The sequence below is a fragment of the Penicillium manginii genome, assembly GCF_028828005.1.
Source record: "Penicillium manginii strain IBT 31320 chromosome Unknown utg000008l:1.0-3226943.0:1.0-3228205.0, whole genome shotgun sequence".
Taxonomy (NCBI): Eukaryota; Fungi; Ascomycota; class Eurotiomycetes; order Eurotiales; family Aspergillaceae; genus Penicillium; species Penicillium manginii.
The window spans coordinates 2,302,742-2,316,344 of record NW_026643109.1 but is presented as its reverse complement, the minus strand read 5'-3'; the positions used below and the strand labels follow the sequence as shown (position 1 = coordinate 2,316,344).

General features: G+C 50.1%; 4 protein-coding genes across 4 annotated transcripts; 1 reads left to right on the top strand and 3 right to left on the bottom strand.

The window, feature by feature from the left end:
- Positions 1-637: 637 nt before the first annotated feature.
- On the bottom strand, positions 638-2,703 carry N7533_011493 (uncharacterized protein; the record flags this gene model as incomplete). The annotated part of the gene is made up of 3 exons (XM_057108143.1): positions 638-2,068; positions 2,139-2,306; positions 2,668-2,703. The coding sequence occupies 3 exons, from the start codon at positions 2,701-2,703 to the stop codon at positions 638-640; spliced, it is 1,635 nt and encodes a 544-aa protein (XP_056955521.1).
- Positions 2,704-4,590: 1,887 nt separating this feature from the next.
- Positions 4,591-7,490, bottom strand: N7533_011492 (exocyst subunit SEC10; the record flags this gene model as incomplete). The annotated part of the gene is made up of 2 exons (XM_057108142.1): positions 4,591-5,124; positions 5,235-7,490. The coding sequence occupies 2 exons, from the start codon at positions 7,488-7,490 to the stop codon at positions 4,591-4,593; spliced, it is 2,790 nt and encodes a 929-aa protein (XP_056955520.1).
- Positions 7,491-8,502: 1,012 nt separating this feature from the next.
- On the top strand, positions 8,503-9,429 carry N7533_011491 (ditrans,polycis-polyprenyl diphosphate synthase; the record flags this gene model as incomplete). Its single annotated transcript, XM_057108141.1, has 2 exons — positions 8,503-9,007; positions 9,077-9,429. 2 exons carry the CDS (start codon positions 8,503-8,505, stop codon positions 9,427-9,429), a joined length of 858 nt encoding a protein of 285 aa, XP_056955519.1.
- Positions 9,430-10,413: 984 nt separating this feature from the next.
- N7533_011490 (uncharacterized protein) lies at positions 10,414-11,242 on the bottom strand (the record flags this gene model as incomplete). The annotated part of the gene is made up of 3 exons (XM_057108140.1): positions 10,414-10,979; positions 11,020-11,102; positions 11,169-11,242. 3 exons carry the CDS (start codon positions 11,240-11,242, stop codon positions 10,414-10,416), a joined length of 723 nt encoding a protein of 240 aa, XP_056955518.1.
- Between the last annotated feature and the right edge of the window lie 2,361 nt (positions 11,243-13,603).

Sequence of the window (13,603 nt, the reverse complement as noted above, 5' to 3'; positions counted from 1 at the left end):
TCAAATTGCACTGGATTCCACAGTTTATTCACTTCTCAGGGATTTACCTTATATCAGCTGTTCCTCTTATTCGCTCCAGTCGCCGATTTTATGTCTTTGACTTTGAATCGAATCGCAATTCTTGCCTGTCACGGTATCAAACACTCGCTGTTTGTTTTTACCAGTCAATACCATTCATATCCCGGGGTTCGTGCAGCCAGGGCAAGACAAATACAACCATAAATACTCAGGGTAGGCATAGAAAATTAGAAAGCTTCGAGTAACAACTCTCACAATTTTAAGATAGATACTCGCACTGGCACACTTACAGAGAGGGCAGGTATCACGAGTTATAATAACTACTAGTCCTACTACTACCACTACTACCACAAGTACTGGTCGACATATTCCTATAGTAACTTGAATAAAGCACTCAGCTTCATGGATTATCAAAGACACTAAAAACGAGCAGCTCAGCAGCAGATATATACAACGCTGCCTATATACAAAGCCACTGGCATCAAAGCAAAAGGGGGAATAAGAATAAAAAGCACTCGCAATGCAAGGCTAAAGAAAGGATAAAAGTGAAAAGTAAAAGCGAAAGTATGCCACTGCTACCACAGTAGCAAGGCTAAGTGTATATAGCAAGGAGGTGATATCATCCTCTCCGCCGTAATTTCCTCCACATCTTCCTAACAACACCCTGCTCCTCATCCAGATCATCCCAAATCTGCTGCGTACGATCCGCGGGCGGGAGTTCTGCCAGGCGCAGGGGGTCATCCGGTGTCGCGGACGGGGTCGGAGATTCTTCACGCAGGTCCGGGCGGGTGAGGGTCATTTTCAGAGTCATCTCGCGATTACCCGGGAGGCGGTGCGGGGTCTTAGATGATTTGGGGAGAATGGATTGGCGGCGTTGGAGGAGGGATGGGGTGGGTGCTTGCGCGTGTGCGTGTGCGTGTGCGTGCGCATCGACGGAAGGACGGGGTGTATCTCGCATTGAGAGGCGGGGGAAATTTTGTTGGGGTGAGCTTGTTGCGGCTGGTGCTGAGGCTGATGTAGACCCCGCTGATGTAGATGTAGGTGCGTAGCCGTGGCCAGATCCCGGGGCTGAGGCGGAGATAAGTGGGGGTTCTTCGATTGAGTCTCCCGGGCTACCGACGACGTTGCCGTCGTCGTCTTCGAAGAATGTTCCTGCGCAGGTGCGGGATGGTCGGGGGGATATTGGTTCTGGGGAGATATTCTCCTTGTTTTGCTGGTGGATTTGGTCTAAAGAGGGGAATCCGAATTCGATTGCCTCGTCGAATTTCTGCGGTGAGGCGAGGTAGACGCGGAGTTTGAGCCGGGCATCTGGGTCGTGGTAGTACTGGGCTGATGGGTCGATGCTGGAAGTGGACGACTTGGCGGCGTGGCTGCTTTGTAGACGCCTAGATGGAGGCCGGGATGTTGAGCGGCGATTGGAGCGCGGGGTGATTGGGGAGATGGGGGAGAGTGGTGGGAGTGGTGATAAAGGTTGGATGGTATGGCTAGTTGGGAAAGATCGGGTTGGCATGGACGGGGAGGGTCGATGTTTCAATGTGTTGTGTGTGGAGAAGGAGAGCGAGCGTCGAAAGGAGGGAAGCCGAGGCAGTCTGCCTTTGCCTGTTGCGGCATTGGCGACATGCGAGTGGTACTCGTCCAGCGAGAGATCGAGATCACCATCTTCATCCAACCAGCGGAAGCTGTCATAGATGGATTGGTCCATGGTGGAACAAGAATCCCACTCGGAGTCGTCCGAGTCAGAATCGTAGAAGACCGTAGAAGGCTGAGCCACGGGCAGCGTGGATTCTGAGGGGAGGCTGTCACCAGAAGACGAGCGGCGACGAGGTTGAAAGTGAGAATGAGAGTTGGAGTGGGAGGAACGATTGCCTCGATAAAAAGCCTCGTCAGCGGCGTCACAAATAAGGCTTTGCCGATATGCGCGACACAGGCGACGGCGTTCCTCGGGGGAGAAAAGCTTTTGTTGGAGTTTAGCGGGGAGAGAATGAAAGCATTGCGAGTCCACTTGAGTGACGAGGGCAGCCAATTGCAAGGAGCCGGGCTTGCGTAGTTTCTGAGGGGAACGAGAATGCGAACGATGATGGGGATGATAATGATGACGGCGGAATCTCGAGCCTGAGGACCTCTTCGAAGAAGGGGAAAGACGAGTCGAGGTCACAGTCGAGGGGCTCCGCCTTGGACGGATGGGCCGAGCCCGGGGGGGAACTGGTGGCATTGACAGGATGGTTTGGCGTGGAGCAGGGATCGCTCTGAGCTAACCGAAAGCGCATACGCTCGACATTCGAGAAGAACTGGTCGAGTCAGCGATGAACACTTGTGGAGAGGAAGTGGGGGCGATAGGGGACGATCCAATGTGATAGGAGCAAGCGAGAGTGGACAGCGGAGCACACTATCGAGTACCCCTGAGCCAGCTCAATAATGGTTCACACTATTGACCTGGCCAGTGGACTGTGCACTGAGCCCACACACTGAGCCCAGACGAGTAAAGTCGTTCACACATGGTGATGGAATGGAATGCCAGGGAAATGGAATGGAATGGAATGAGTGGGGGATGAGATGTGGATGTGAGTGAGATGTGTGAGGTGAGGAGGTGAAGTTGGGTGATGAGGAAGGAAGTCAGGGGACCAAGGGAAGCCCTACTTTGCGACGAACAGCCGGTGGAAGAGACTCAAAGTCTTGAGCATTCATGCCGAACTGAATACTCCGTACGGAGCAAAGAACTGAGTGGTCTTATTTAGTCTGCGACTAATTGATCATAGATTCAGAACAGGTGTGTAGTAGGTGTAGGTAGTGTAGGCAGTAGGTTCTCCGTATGTAGACTCTTTGCTCTGCTTTACTCCGTTGATGCAAGAAGCGAGGAGCTGCTCTAAATAAGAATGCAATGCAAGCGCCTCCTGTCAGGCTTCACCTAACCCGACGTTAGGCTCAGGACTCAAATCCTGAAGACAAAGAAAGGCAAAAGTCACGCACAGACGACAAGTACCTGTCAGAGTATGTAGCCGAGTGGAGCCAGCGCGACGATGGATGTGATGAGATGTGATCAATCGTGAACGGCTCATCGGACAGCAAACGGCCAACAAACAGGTGTTCTTTCAGTCTTCCCTGGCTGTCTGGTTTGTACAATCATTGCCGAGTATTCTACTGCGGTAGAATATTCCGATCAACCTGTTTCACTAGTTGCTATGCTTTGCTTTTCCAACCCTGATATCAAGGTTACACAATTCAACTGGGCCGACAACTCACCAGAACCCTGACCAGGGACAACTAGGACAGCCTTGCGCGGTGCAAGTCTGGATCACCGCAAGGGGTGGAGTCAATCCCAGAACTCCGTTCCGTATGCTCATCGTACGTAATTCAGATGAATCGAATGGTGGGATCTCAGATCGATCGCGTGGATGTGATATAACATGATCTTACGAACTGTTGGACAAGAGTACATAGTATGGAGTACTAGTACCTATACATCCCTTGGTATCCAGCCAAGTCACCCACACTAACAGTGTCCACCTGGGCCAACCCCCATCCATCCCAGTCTAGTCCTTCAGGCTGCCCAGGTGTACTCATCCCCGTCTAACTTGAACCCGGCGCTAACTGACACAGATCAAACAAAGCAAAGAAACGTGGCAACACGAGCTGAACATAACAATTGAACTAACGTCCACTAGTAGATTATGCCAACTACATAGAACGGTTCGTATCCAGGGGAATTCAGTTCGTGTCGTGTCAATCAAAAAAGCAAGGACAGTACAAAAGTACATCTACATGCATTCCAGTACTTGTATCCACCTCCGTACAGACCCTAAACCCCTCCATGCGTGTGTATGTGATCTATCAACCTTCCACACACATTTTTCAAGGTTAGGTGTGTCTCACAGCATCCGCCTCTACGTCAATATGCCCGTCACGGGCAATCTAATTAACTCCGAGACTTTCTCCCTCCATCCTCCTAATCGAACACGTCGAAAGAATTCCCCTCGAAAAACTTAGAACCACATAGAACTAGAACTAGAACCTGCAACCTCCCGCTTGGAAAAAGAAACGAAAATCTCCTATTCCACAACACGAGCGGAGATGCGAGTCATTTACAAAGTAATTTCCCTGGATATTAGTCTGTAGACAGCCGTTGCGCCATCCCATTCCATTCCATCCAATCCAATCTCGAAGTACTCCGTAACTCCCGTTCTTATCGGCCCCACACAAACAAAGACGGAAACAAAGAAATGAGGCGCTAGTTTGACGCTAAATTATTGAACTCTGCTCTTACAGTACTCGGTACACTCCATGGCTCGGCCGGCAGAGCCAGAGCCAGAACTCGACTTGACTCGACTCTCAGCCCCACATCTGACGTGTCTGGTTGACCTCCTGGTGCGCGCCTTAGCCTGTATGGGCATACATACATACATACATGCATACTCCGTACGCCGTACATACATACACACAGTAGGTACTCGCGCCACGCCACGCCAGTTTTAGAGTTTTAGTTCAAGTTACTAGTACCAATGGCAATTACCTTGGACTCGTACAATCCATACATTGCTCTATAATCTACTCCATACCCCTTACCAAACAAAACACCTACAACGCATTAAGAACCTGCTGCAAAGCCAACGACCCCGAATCCTCCCTCCTAGAAACATAAGCCCGAACCTCCATAACACTAAGTTTAACCTCCTGCCTCTGTCCAGCCGACGACGACCCCGACCCCGACCCCGAAACCGACCCCGAAGCCGAAGCCGAAGCCCCAGAACCAGATTGCGCACCCCCAGCAGCCGTCGCACCACCACCACGAATACGCTCGCGCAACGCCTCAACGCCAATAACGAATAAGCTGCCCACTTCCAGCAACACGTCCAGCGCGCCGCCGGGCCCTTTCGTTTCGGGGTCTATGTCCCATGATCGGAGGAGGTCGGTGTATTGCGTCATGTCTTTTGTGACCATTAGGCCGCCGGGCCCGGAGACGGAGAATTTCTTGAAATGATCTAGCAAAAGGTTGCGCGTGCGCATGGCGATTTCTGTGAGAACTTGGCGGGTGTTGGCGCCGCTGGTTGGGAGGGTTGTTTTGACGATTGTGTGGAGGCGGGTTAGGAATGTGCAGATTGAGGCGCAGGTCTGGATGTTTGTTAGTGGGGAGCAAACAGAAGTAGCAGTAGCAGTAGTTAAGCCAGCCAAGCCAATTAATTGTGGAATTAGGCTGGCTGGCTGCTGATAGGATCACTCACCGGCGTTTGTAGCATCTCCAACCATGACGGATTATCAGTGTCTCGCGGGCGGAAGTCGTTCTTCTTTTGTGTCGAGAGTAGACGGGTCACCCACGCCAGGGTACCTTCAATCATCTTCTGCTGGATGGTATTTATTTTTTCCTCGATACGAGAGGTCGTTTGACTCGTGCGCTTCTCCATATCCCTTCGTGTGGTAATGCTGCCCGCAGCCAAAGGAAGCAGGACTGCATTCACACACATCACCATTAGCGTAGTGATGCTGATAGTCGTTCGGACAGACGGAAGATACGCAAAGTCAGGCTCGTTCTTGCCGGACTCTTGCGATGTGGCTGTCTCCAGGGCTGCATCGAGGCAAACATCGATGTATCCATCGCCCATGGTGATTAACAGCACGTTCAGCATCGCCGAGACATCTTTGTGGGTATCTGTGTTGACGCTCAGCTCGAGGCCACGGCCGACAGCCTCAGCCAGCCACTTCAGCATCCGTTTGACGTCGCTGAGACTCGGCTGTCCGTCTTCCTCGGTGAGTTTGATCTCGGTTAATCGGATTGTCTCGGGGACTTCGCCCAGCTTTGCGACGTGTAGGAGCATTCGTCGCTGGATCGGGGAGACCTCGGGCGAATCGAGGCGACTGATGAACGCATCGCGTGCGGTGGAGAGAAGCTCGGTGCCGGGTCGAGAGAGCGAAGCCATGAATGTAGTAGCGGCCTTCTTGCGACGGGCTTGGTATGTGGTAAATTTAAACAAGACCGCATTGAACAGTTCCTCCAACGTCCGGCGTTCGCGTTCAATATAGGAAGACCCAACGAAGTAGGGAACGAAGAGCTCTTCCAGCTGCTGATCCAAGAGAAGCGCACTTTGAGAAGAAATAGCCTCAGGATGCTCCGTCAACCCATGCGCTTTAAGATCATCAATCAAAGCACTGATATACCCGCGCGAACTCTGCAAACACCGTAGAAACGCCAACGAAGAAACCCCACTAGCTTTCTCCAGCACCATCTCCAACCGCTGCTGAATCGACTGCTGGAACACGCGCTGGAGAAACTTACCCAGCACCTGCTCGTAGTAAGGAAACGCCCGACGAATAATCGCCGACTCCTCCTGAACAACAACCTTAACCTCATCAAGAAGAGACTGTAAACTCGGCTCAACGCCCGGCAACTCCGCATCAGGATCAGCCATGCGCTCCCAAGAATCCGCATCACCACCAACCTCCTCCAGCTCATTCCGACTGCGATCAATAAAGAACTGATGCTGATTAACAAACAGCGCAATAACACTCGCCCCACCATTAAAATCCTGCAAAACAGTCGCACAATCCTTCATCCCATCGAAATTCGCCTTCCGATAGAAATCATCAAACTGCTTCAACAAGTCCTTCTCCAACGTCTCGGAGAATTTCTCAATAACCTCCCGCGTATTGCGACGCGGCGGACCTCCCTCCCGAACATCTTCCGAAGAAGCATTCGAGCTTGCCGCATTACTCCCTTCGCTTCCTTTATGTCCGAGCCCATATCCAAGCCCATTCCCATTCGCAGTAATAGCACCGGAATTCTCCCTCCAACTCTGCGGATCCAACCGCTGGCTAATTCTCAGCAATTGCCTCGCAATATGCGCACTTCGAACCTTCGCCTCCGCCGTCCCGGACCGTCGGAGATTCTCCAGCAGCGATATTTCCCCGCGATTACTCACGCCCTCCCAACACTCAAGTAAGAAATGAGCATCCAGCGCCCGACGACGCTGCCGATCAAGTTCCTCGAGCTTTTTGCCCGTTTCAACGGCCATATTGCCTGTCCCGCCCCCTGTATTGCCATTGCCATTCCCGCCCGCCGCGTCTAACCCACTGCTTCCATTCAGCGAAGTGTCGAGTTGTTGGAAGGACTCGATTGTCTGGCGGAGTTTGCGGCCTAGGGTCGTTAAGTTCTGCGAGTGTTGGGCTTCTGCGCGGCGGACCGCGGCGGAGAGTTCGTTTTCGCGGATTTCGAGATCGCCAGAGAGATCGCCTAGGCGGCGTTGGGCGTGTTCGAAGGTGCGGATGAGGGGTTTGGGGTCGAAGGGTTGGTTTGGGGTTGTGGTGGATGTAGTGGTGGGGGGTGGGACTGTTGAGCGGCGGTTGGAGATTGCGGTGTCGGAGAGGGCTTCGATGAATTCTTTTACAATGAAGTCGCGGCTGGAGAAGTCGTCGAGGGTGAAGCTGGGGCCCTTTGGGAAGACGGAGCGGGGGGTGGATGTTGTTGATGCATTGTCGAGTGTCATGGTGGCCGGGTGGCCCCGGAATGGGAGAGGAGATGTATGCGCAATGAGGAGGAGGTAATTAGTATGGCCCTGGGAGGGGTAATTGAGGTGCGCAGGTGGTGAGTGAAGGTAAAGGTGGAGGTGGAGGTGGAGTGAGGGAGTTGGAGAGAGGAAGTTGAAGGCGGAAGGAATCCGGGGAAGCTGCAGTCACGGTACTTCAACATTACAGTATAGTATAGTTAGTATATAGTATAGTGTATGTGTATAGTTTATAGTGTATAGAATACTTTGTTTCATTTGATTTATTCTATTATTCATAATTTTATTATTTATTTATACTCGAGGACACTTCTAGTCTCAAGTTGAGTGCCCTGGTTACTACCGTGACTTAGGTAACTTGAACTTGAAGATATAACTACCACCACCATAAAGTACTATAGCTCTAGCTACCTAGTAGTACTAGGTAGGCATCTTATTCTACAACTCACATCTATGGATATTCATGAATTAAAACAGCCATGACTCGAACAGAGCGTCTTGTAGATTTACTAGACTCTCAAGCAAGATTTATACCCTTTGAGCACAAAGGTGCTTATATAAGCGTGTGGTTAATCCGAGTCGTATCAGATATTAAGTATAATGCATATCTAGATAATACAGGATGTAGTATATATGATTCAATCACGAGCTTCAAGTTTAATAACTCACTGGTACTATTCCGGAATTCCAAGTTTATAGCTAGTAGTATACTATTCATGGATACATAGATACTCAGCCATTCTGTACTGCCACTTGGCCTCAAGGCAGCATCATTATAGCATATGCTATTGCTATATTTAAAAAAAAAAAATTATTCAGAGTATCATCCGAGTTATCCTCTATTTCTTTTATTCTATTTATTCCTATAAAAGTACTGGAAAGTAGTCTATTCTGATACTATCAAGTTGCCAGGTACTATACACTTCCACTTCTATCACCACTCCGCTTCCTTCCAACTCCACCTCTCCTCCTCACCACCTCGGGCACCACCAAAATGCCCTCAAGATCCTCGCGCGAGACAATCCGCGCCCAAATAAGAAACAAAGGCGATGCTCTCACCCCAGCCGACCGCGAAGCCCTCTTAAAACCCTACCTCCCCGATCCCGCAGACCTCACAACCTCCCGATCAGCCCGCTCATCCCGCCTCCGAAGCAAAAGCAAACCACGCAAAACCCCCATCCGCACCTTCATCAAGTCCCAAATCCACCGTCTCGCCTACGCCCTCACACACATCATCTTCGGCATCGTCGTCCGTCTCATTCAAGCCTACCACGCCGTCGTCGACCGCATCCTCGCAATCGTCTACCACCACCACCGCACCCCAGAACTGATCCGCAAGGATGTGCGCTCTCTCAAACGACTCCCGCAACACCTAAGCGTAATCCTCACCCTGCGCAAAGAAGATGACGCCCTCGCCGTCCTGATGGACGAAGTCGCCGAACTCACAGCATGGTGTACGTGCGCGGGAATCGCACAGCTAAGCGTCTACGAGAAGAGTGGTACGTCCAAATTAACCCAATGCCGAGTCCGGGGGGCACCGTGTAACTAACTTCTGTCTATCTACATAGGCGTCCTGAAATCTTGCATCCCAGCCCTGCACCAAATAATCTCCACAAAACTCGCCTCTTACCACGGAACCTCACAACAGCCCTCCCTCCAACTCTACGCCCCGCACCACGCCGTCCACGGCCCCAGCACTCCCTCCGCTGCCAACGACATCACCTGCCTCCTCCTCTCCTCAACAGACGGCCGCGAAACAATCGTCGACCTAACCAAAACGCTCGCAGAGATGTCTCAGAACGGTAAACTCTCACCCGAAGACATAACCCCCCGAACTCGTCGACGCGGAAATAACCGAAATAACCGCACACCCGGTGCGAGGAAACGGGTCCCGCGCGAGCGGCAGCCTTCTCAAGGCTGAACCGGACCTGTTGCTTGTTTTTGGACCCTTCCTTAAGCTTGATGGGTTTCCGCCTTGGCAGTTGCGGTTGACGGAGATGTATTGTACTGGTGATCGGAGTTATGGCGCGACGGGGGATGGGGAGGCGGTTGAGTATCAGGGTTTTATGAGGGGGGTTGTGGCATTATGCTGGGGCTCAGATGAGGTTTGGGAGGTAGGGATGTGAATGGTGGATGAGATGAGATGAGATAGATATTGAAGATGAAGACTGTTGGTGGTTGTGTTGGGCTTTATTATACCCTGTGGTCTGGTGGCCGCGTTTAATTCTACTATGTTTAAGTTACATATATTAGTGTTATATTATCCTGTTTGATTCTTGAGTGCCCAGGTGTATTTTACAGTTTATTAGCTATTTAACTTGGAATTTACGGACTCGGAGTGTACGTGTTGTGGTGGTGAAGCAGTATCCAGTGCTATAGAGAGAAGAGAGAGAGAAGGTGAAGGGAAGCATCAATGAATACTTAAGGATATTTCCAAGTTGTTTACAGGTAATAATGAATACCAGCAAGCCCAGAAGAAAACCTTGGAATACTAGCATAGTGTAAGTGTGAAAGTATAAAATGAAATATAATATTATGCTTGGGCACATAAAGACAGGTATCATGCCAAAACAAGAAATGCAAATGCAGATGCAAATGCCAATGCCAATGCAATGCAATGCAACACACGAGAAAAAAACAAACCAAAATATAAAGAAAATACCAGCGCTATGCCGCGCAAACTCCGAGTCCTAATCAAACCATCAAAACCAGAGTCATGTCCATTCCATCCAGTAGTCCCGTCTCAACCATAAAACCCCGAATTGAATCCATCCCATATATCCATATCCACGATAATCATTATTCCTGCACCGTGCAGTGCAGTGCAGTGCAGTGCATAACCCACTGCAGTCAAATCTCATTCACATAGTCTTCATAACCTTGAATCGAATTCAACTTCCAAGGTTCATCCACCCATCCTAGCATCCCCATCCAAAGCCCACTCCTCCCAAGCAGGCGCAGACCTCACACAATCCAAACACCTAACAATCTCCACGCCCTCCGAAATCCCCTCAACAGCACAAGAAGAGCAGATCTTCCTTCTCGCACAGCCGATCTCATCGTACGGATCTCCCGCCGCGGCAGGTGCGGCACGGGCACCCGGGCATGCGGACCCGTCGCAGAGGCGCAGACAGATGTAACATGCTCGTTTGGCGCAGAGATCACAGTCTGCGTAGGCGTCGAGGACTTGGCGGGTTGTGGGCCGGCGGTGGCAGATATGACAGGGGCGGAGGGCGGAGGGGTGTGTTGTTGATGTTGTTGATGTGGGTGCGGAGGTTGGGGCTGGATATGGGAGGGGGACGAGGGTTTTTGGCGATACGGGTGGTGAATAGGGGTCTTGGGGAGTGGCGTATATATTCGGGGAGAGGAGGGATTGTTGTGGGGGGGGCGAGGAGATATGATGAGTTTGAATGTTGGCTGTGTGGTTGGAGTTGTTGGAGATGGCGGCGTTTGCGGGGAATGCATCTTGGTCTGTAGTCGAAGTCTTTTTCGGTTGATTCGTGGTTATGACTGTGGTTTTGGTTGTGGTTGTGTCGGTGGACGATGTATGGGTCGCAATTTGCGTGGTCTACCATGTACGGGACAAAGGAGGTTCTGTTCATGTTGATTGTATTAGCTTCAAGTTTGATTTGGGCTGGGGTAAACAGGAGGAGATCTTACGGGCGGGCTAAGGGGTCTTCATTTTCACGCTTGCGTTTCCTCCAGGCGAGGGCTTCGTCTGTGAACCCAGGCATATGTTTCCGGTGTATGTTCACAAAGAGGGTATAAGAGGTTCAAGTTGAGTGAAGTGAAGTTGGGAGAATGTCAAATGTGAAATGTGAAAGGGAGGTGAGGTTGTCCAGCAGAAATTCCAACATGCCTTCACCGCCTGCGGGCGGTGTATAGCGACGAGCATAGCGAAGTATACAATGAAGTATATTGGTTATAACTATTAGTTATGACTAGTATGCACGGTCTAACTAATTAGTTGTGAATGGTGTGGGTAGAATGATTCTAGCAGCCTCGACTCGAAGAAGGCGACGTTTGACCTGGATTATAATCAGATCCGCCCTACTATCTCAAGGTATGAGCTCACTCCAAGATCAAAGGCTCTGTCAGCATAAGCGGTCTAGATCAAACCAGTAACCTTATAGATTGTAGATACATAGCCATAACGATATCATGAAACAGGTCCAATGTTGGTTTGAGGCTACTGTTGGTATCGTCATTACCGATGCCGAGTGGAAGTTTCTCTGCTGCTTCATAGGCAGGTAGCTCCTCTCGATGAACCACTGACAAGTCTCCACTGCGTAGACCACAGGCAGCGTCGTTCTCAACCTCGACAGCCAAGTCCCTCTAGACGCTTATTCATTTGTCCGAAATTGGTGTGAAAGCCAAGGCACCTCCTTCCTTGGAAGGCGGCATACCCTCCAGGTCACCAATCAGATTAAGTATTTGAATCTTTGATTGGTTCCGAGGTTTGAGGACGCTTGAGGTGAAGATAGCGACTGTAGAATAGAGGGGAGTGAAGAGAGCAAATAGAGTCATTTATGATTTATATAGTTCATTTAACAAATTATGATGAGGATAGGGGAGAAGAAGATGTATGGAAAAATGATGATATGTGTAGATGGACGAGGAAGAAGAAGAAGCTATTTAGGCAAGATCAAAGGTATTCAGAATAGTCTGAGGCATACCAGCCTCAATAGGTAATATCATATCACTCAGTTGAGGTGAGCCATCATCTCCAGGGCTTGAAGTTGTTGATATCGCGGCCACGAGCCTCCGGGGCGGGCGTGAGGGGGAATCATCGGCGGTTATGGAAAGTTCTAAATAAATGTCAGTAGAAGAAGGATAAAAAATCCAGCTATACAAAGATTAATCAGCTTGTTATTTGCCGGTCTGATCATTCTCCTGGTTGGTATGGATCTAGTAAGCAGCCTGAGTACATGCTTGTTTGCTTTCGGCACCAAAGAGCTTTGAACTAATTATCTTGATATCTATTTCGCCTAAGCCCACTTGTCTTCTTTTTAATTTCTTCTTCTTCAGTTACCGCTTTTGCCTATTATGATGAACCGATTCAGTAAACGAGTGGCTAAGGCAGTAAGCTCCGAATCCAAGCATGTACTTCGTATTCTATCTCGAGGGCTGTATACTTGGCAGCACTAAGTTAGCGCCATTGGTCGCTGGTCATATATAGATCACTGCATCCCCTCCACCCAATTATTAGTCCTCTGACTGGTATTTTCTTTTCCCCCTCTCTTCTTCCTTCGCCTCGCGGACGGGTCATTTTTCCCACCAACTTTTATCGCCGAATGCTACCACCGTCGGCGCTTCTTACATGAGGGGTCATCAGCTCCTTCGAGTTCAACCCCTCTCCGTGTACGATCTGCGTTCACCACGGCCTCGTTCAAAGTTCTCGCTCAGCCCCCACCTTGGTCTGCCAACTTGAATTGCCGAAACTTTGCATATCTAGGTGATACCCTACACCCTTGTCGCATCTATTTCTGCTTTATTTTCGAGGCCCGGAATGCCTCCCTCACAGCCCGCAGAGGGTGACCCACAGCCCTTCGTGGAAGCATGCCCTCCAATCATTCGAAATGGATTTACCATACTATACGGCGATAGCAATAGTAAAATCGAGTGAGATCCTGTCTTACTGATCACAGATGAGCATAGCTAATATTGATTTAATTGTTTAGTCTCGTTTTCCTTCACGGGCTAAATGGCCATCCGAAATCCACATGGACACACAATACAACTGATTTCTTTTGGCCATGGGAACTGCGCAGGCACATCCCCGACGCCCGTGTCTTGTGCTATGGATACGATTCCGATGTTTCGCCGCAACTTGGCACAAATCTGATACGTATCAAGAGTTTAGCGGCGTCGTTTTTAAGCAACTTGGTTAATAAGAGGCAAGAGGACTATGTACGTTGTCACCATTGCCTCGTGATCAAAGGCGCTACTACGTGGGACTGACAAGAGTTTCGCAATAATATAGGAACTTGATCGTCCTTTGGTCTTCATCGGCCACAGCCTTGGCGGACTTATCATCAAAAAGGTTAATATTCACATCGTCAAACCTGGGTTGATCCCGTCGAGTTGCCTTGCTG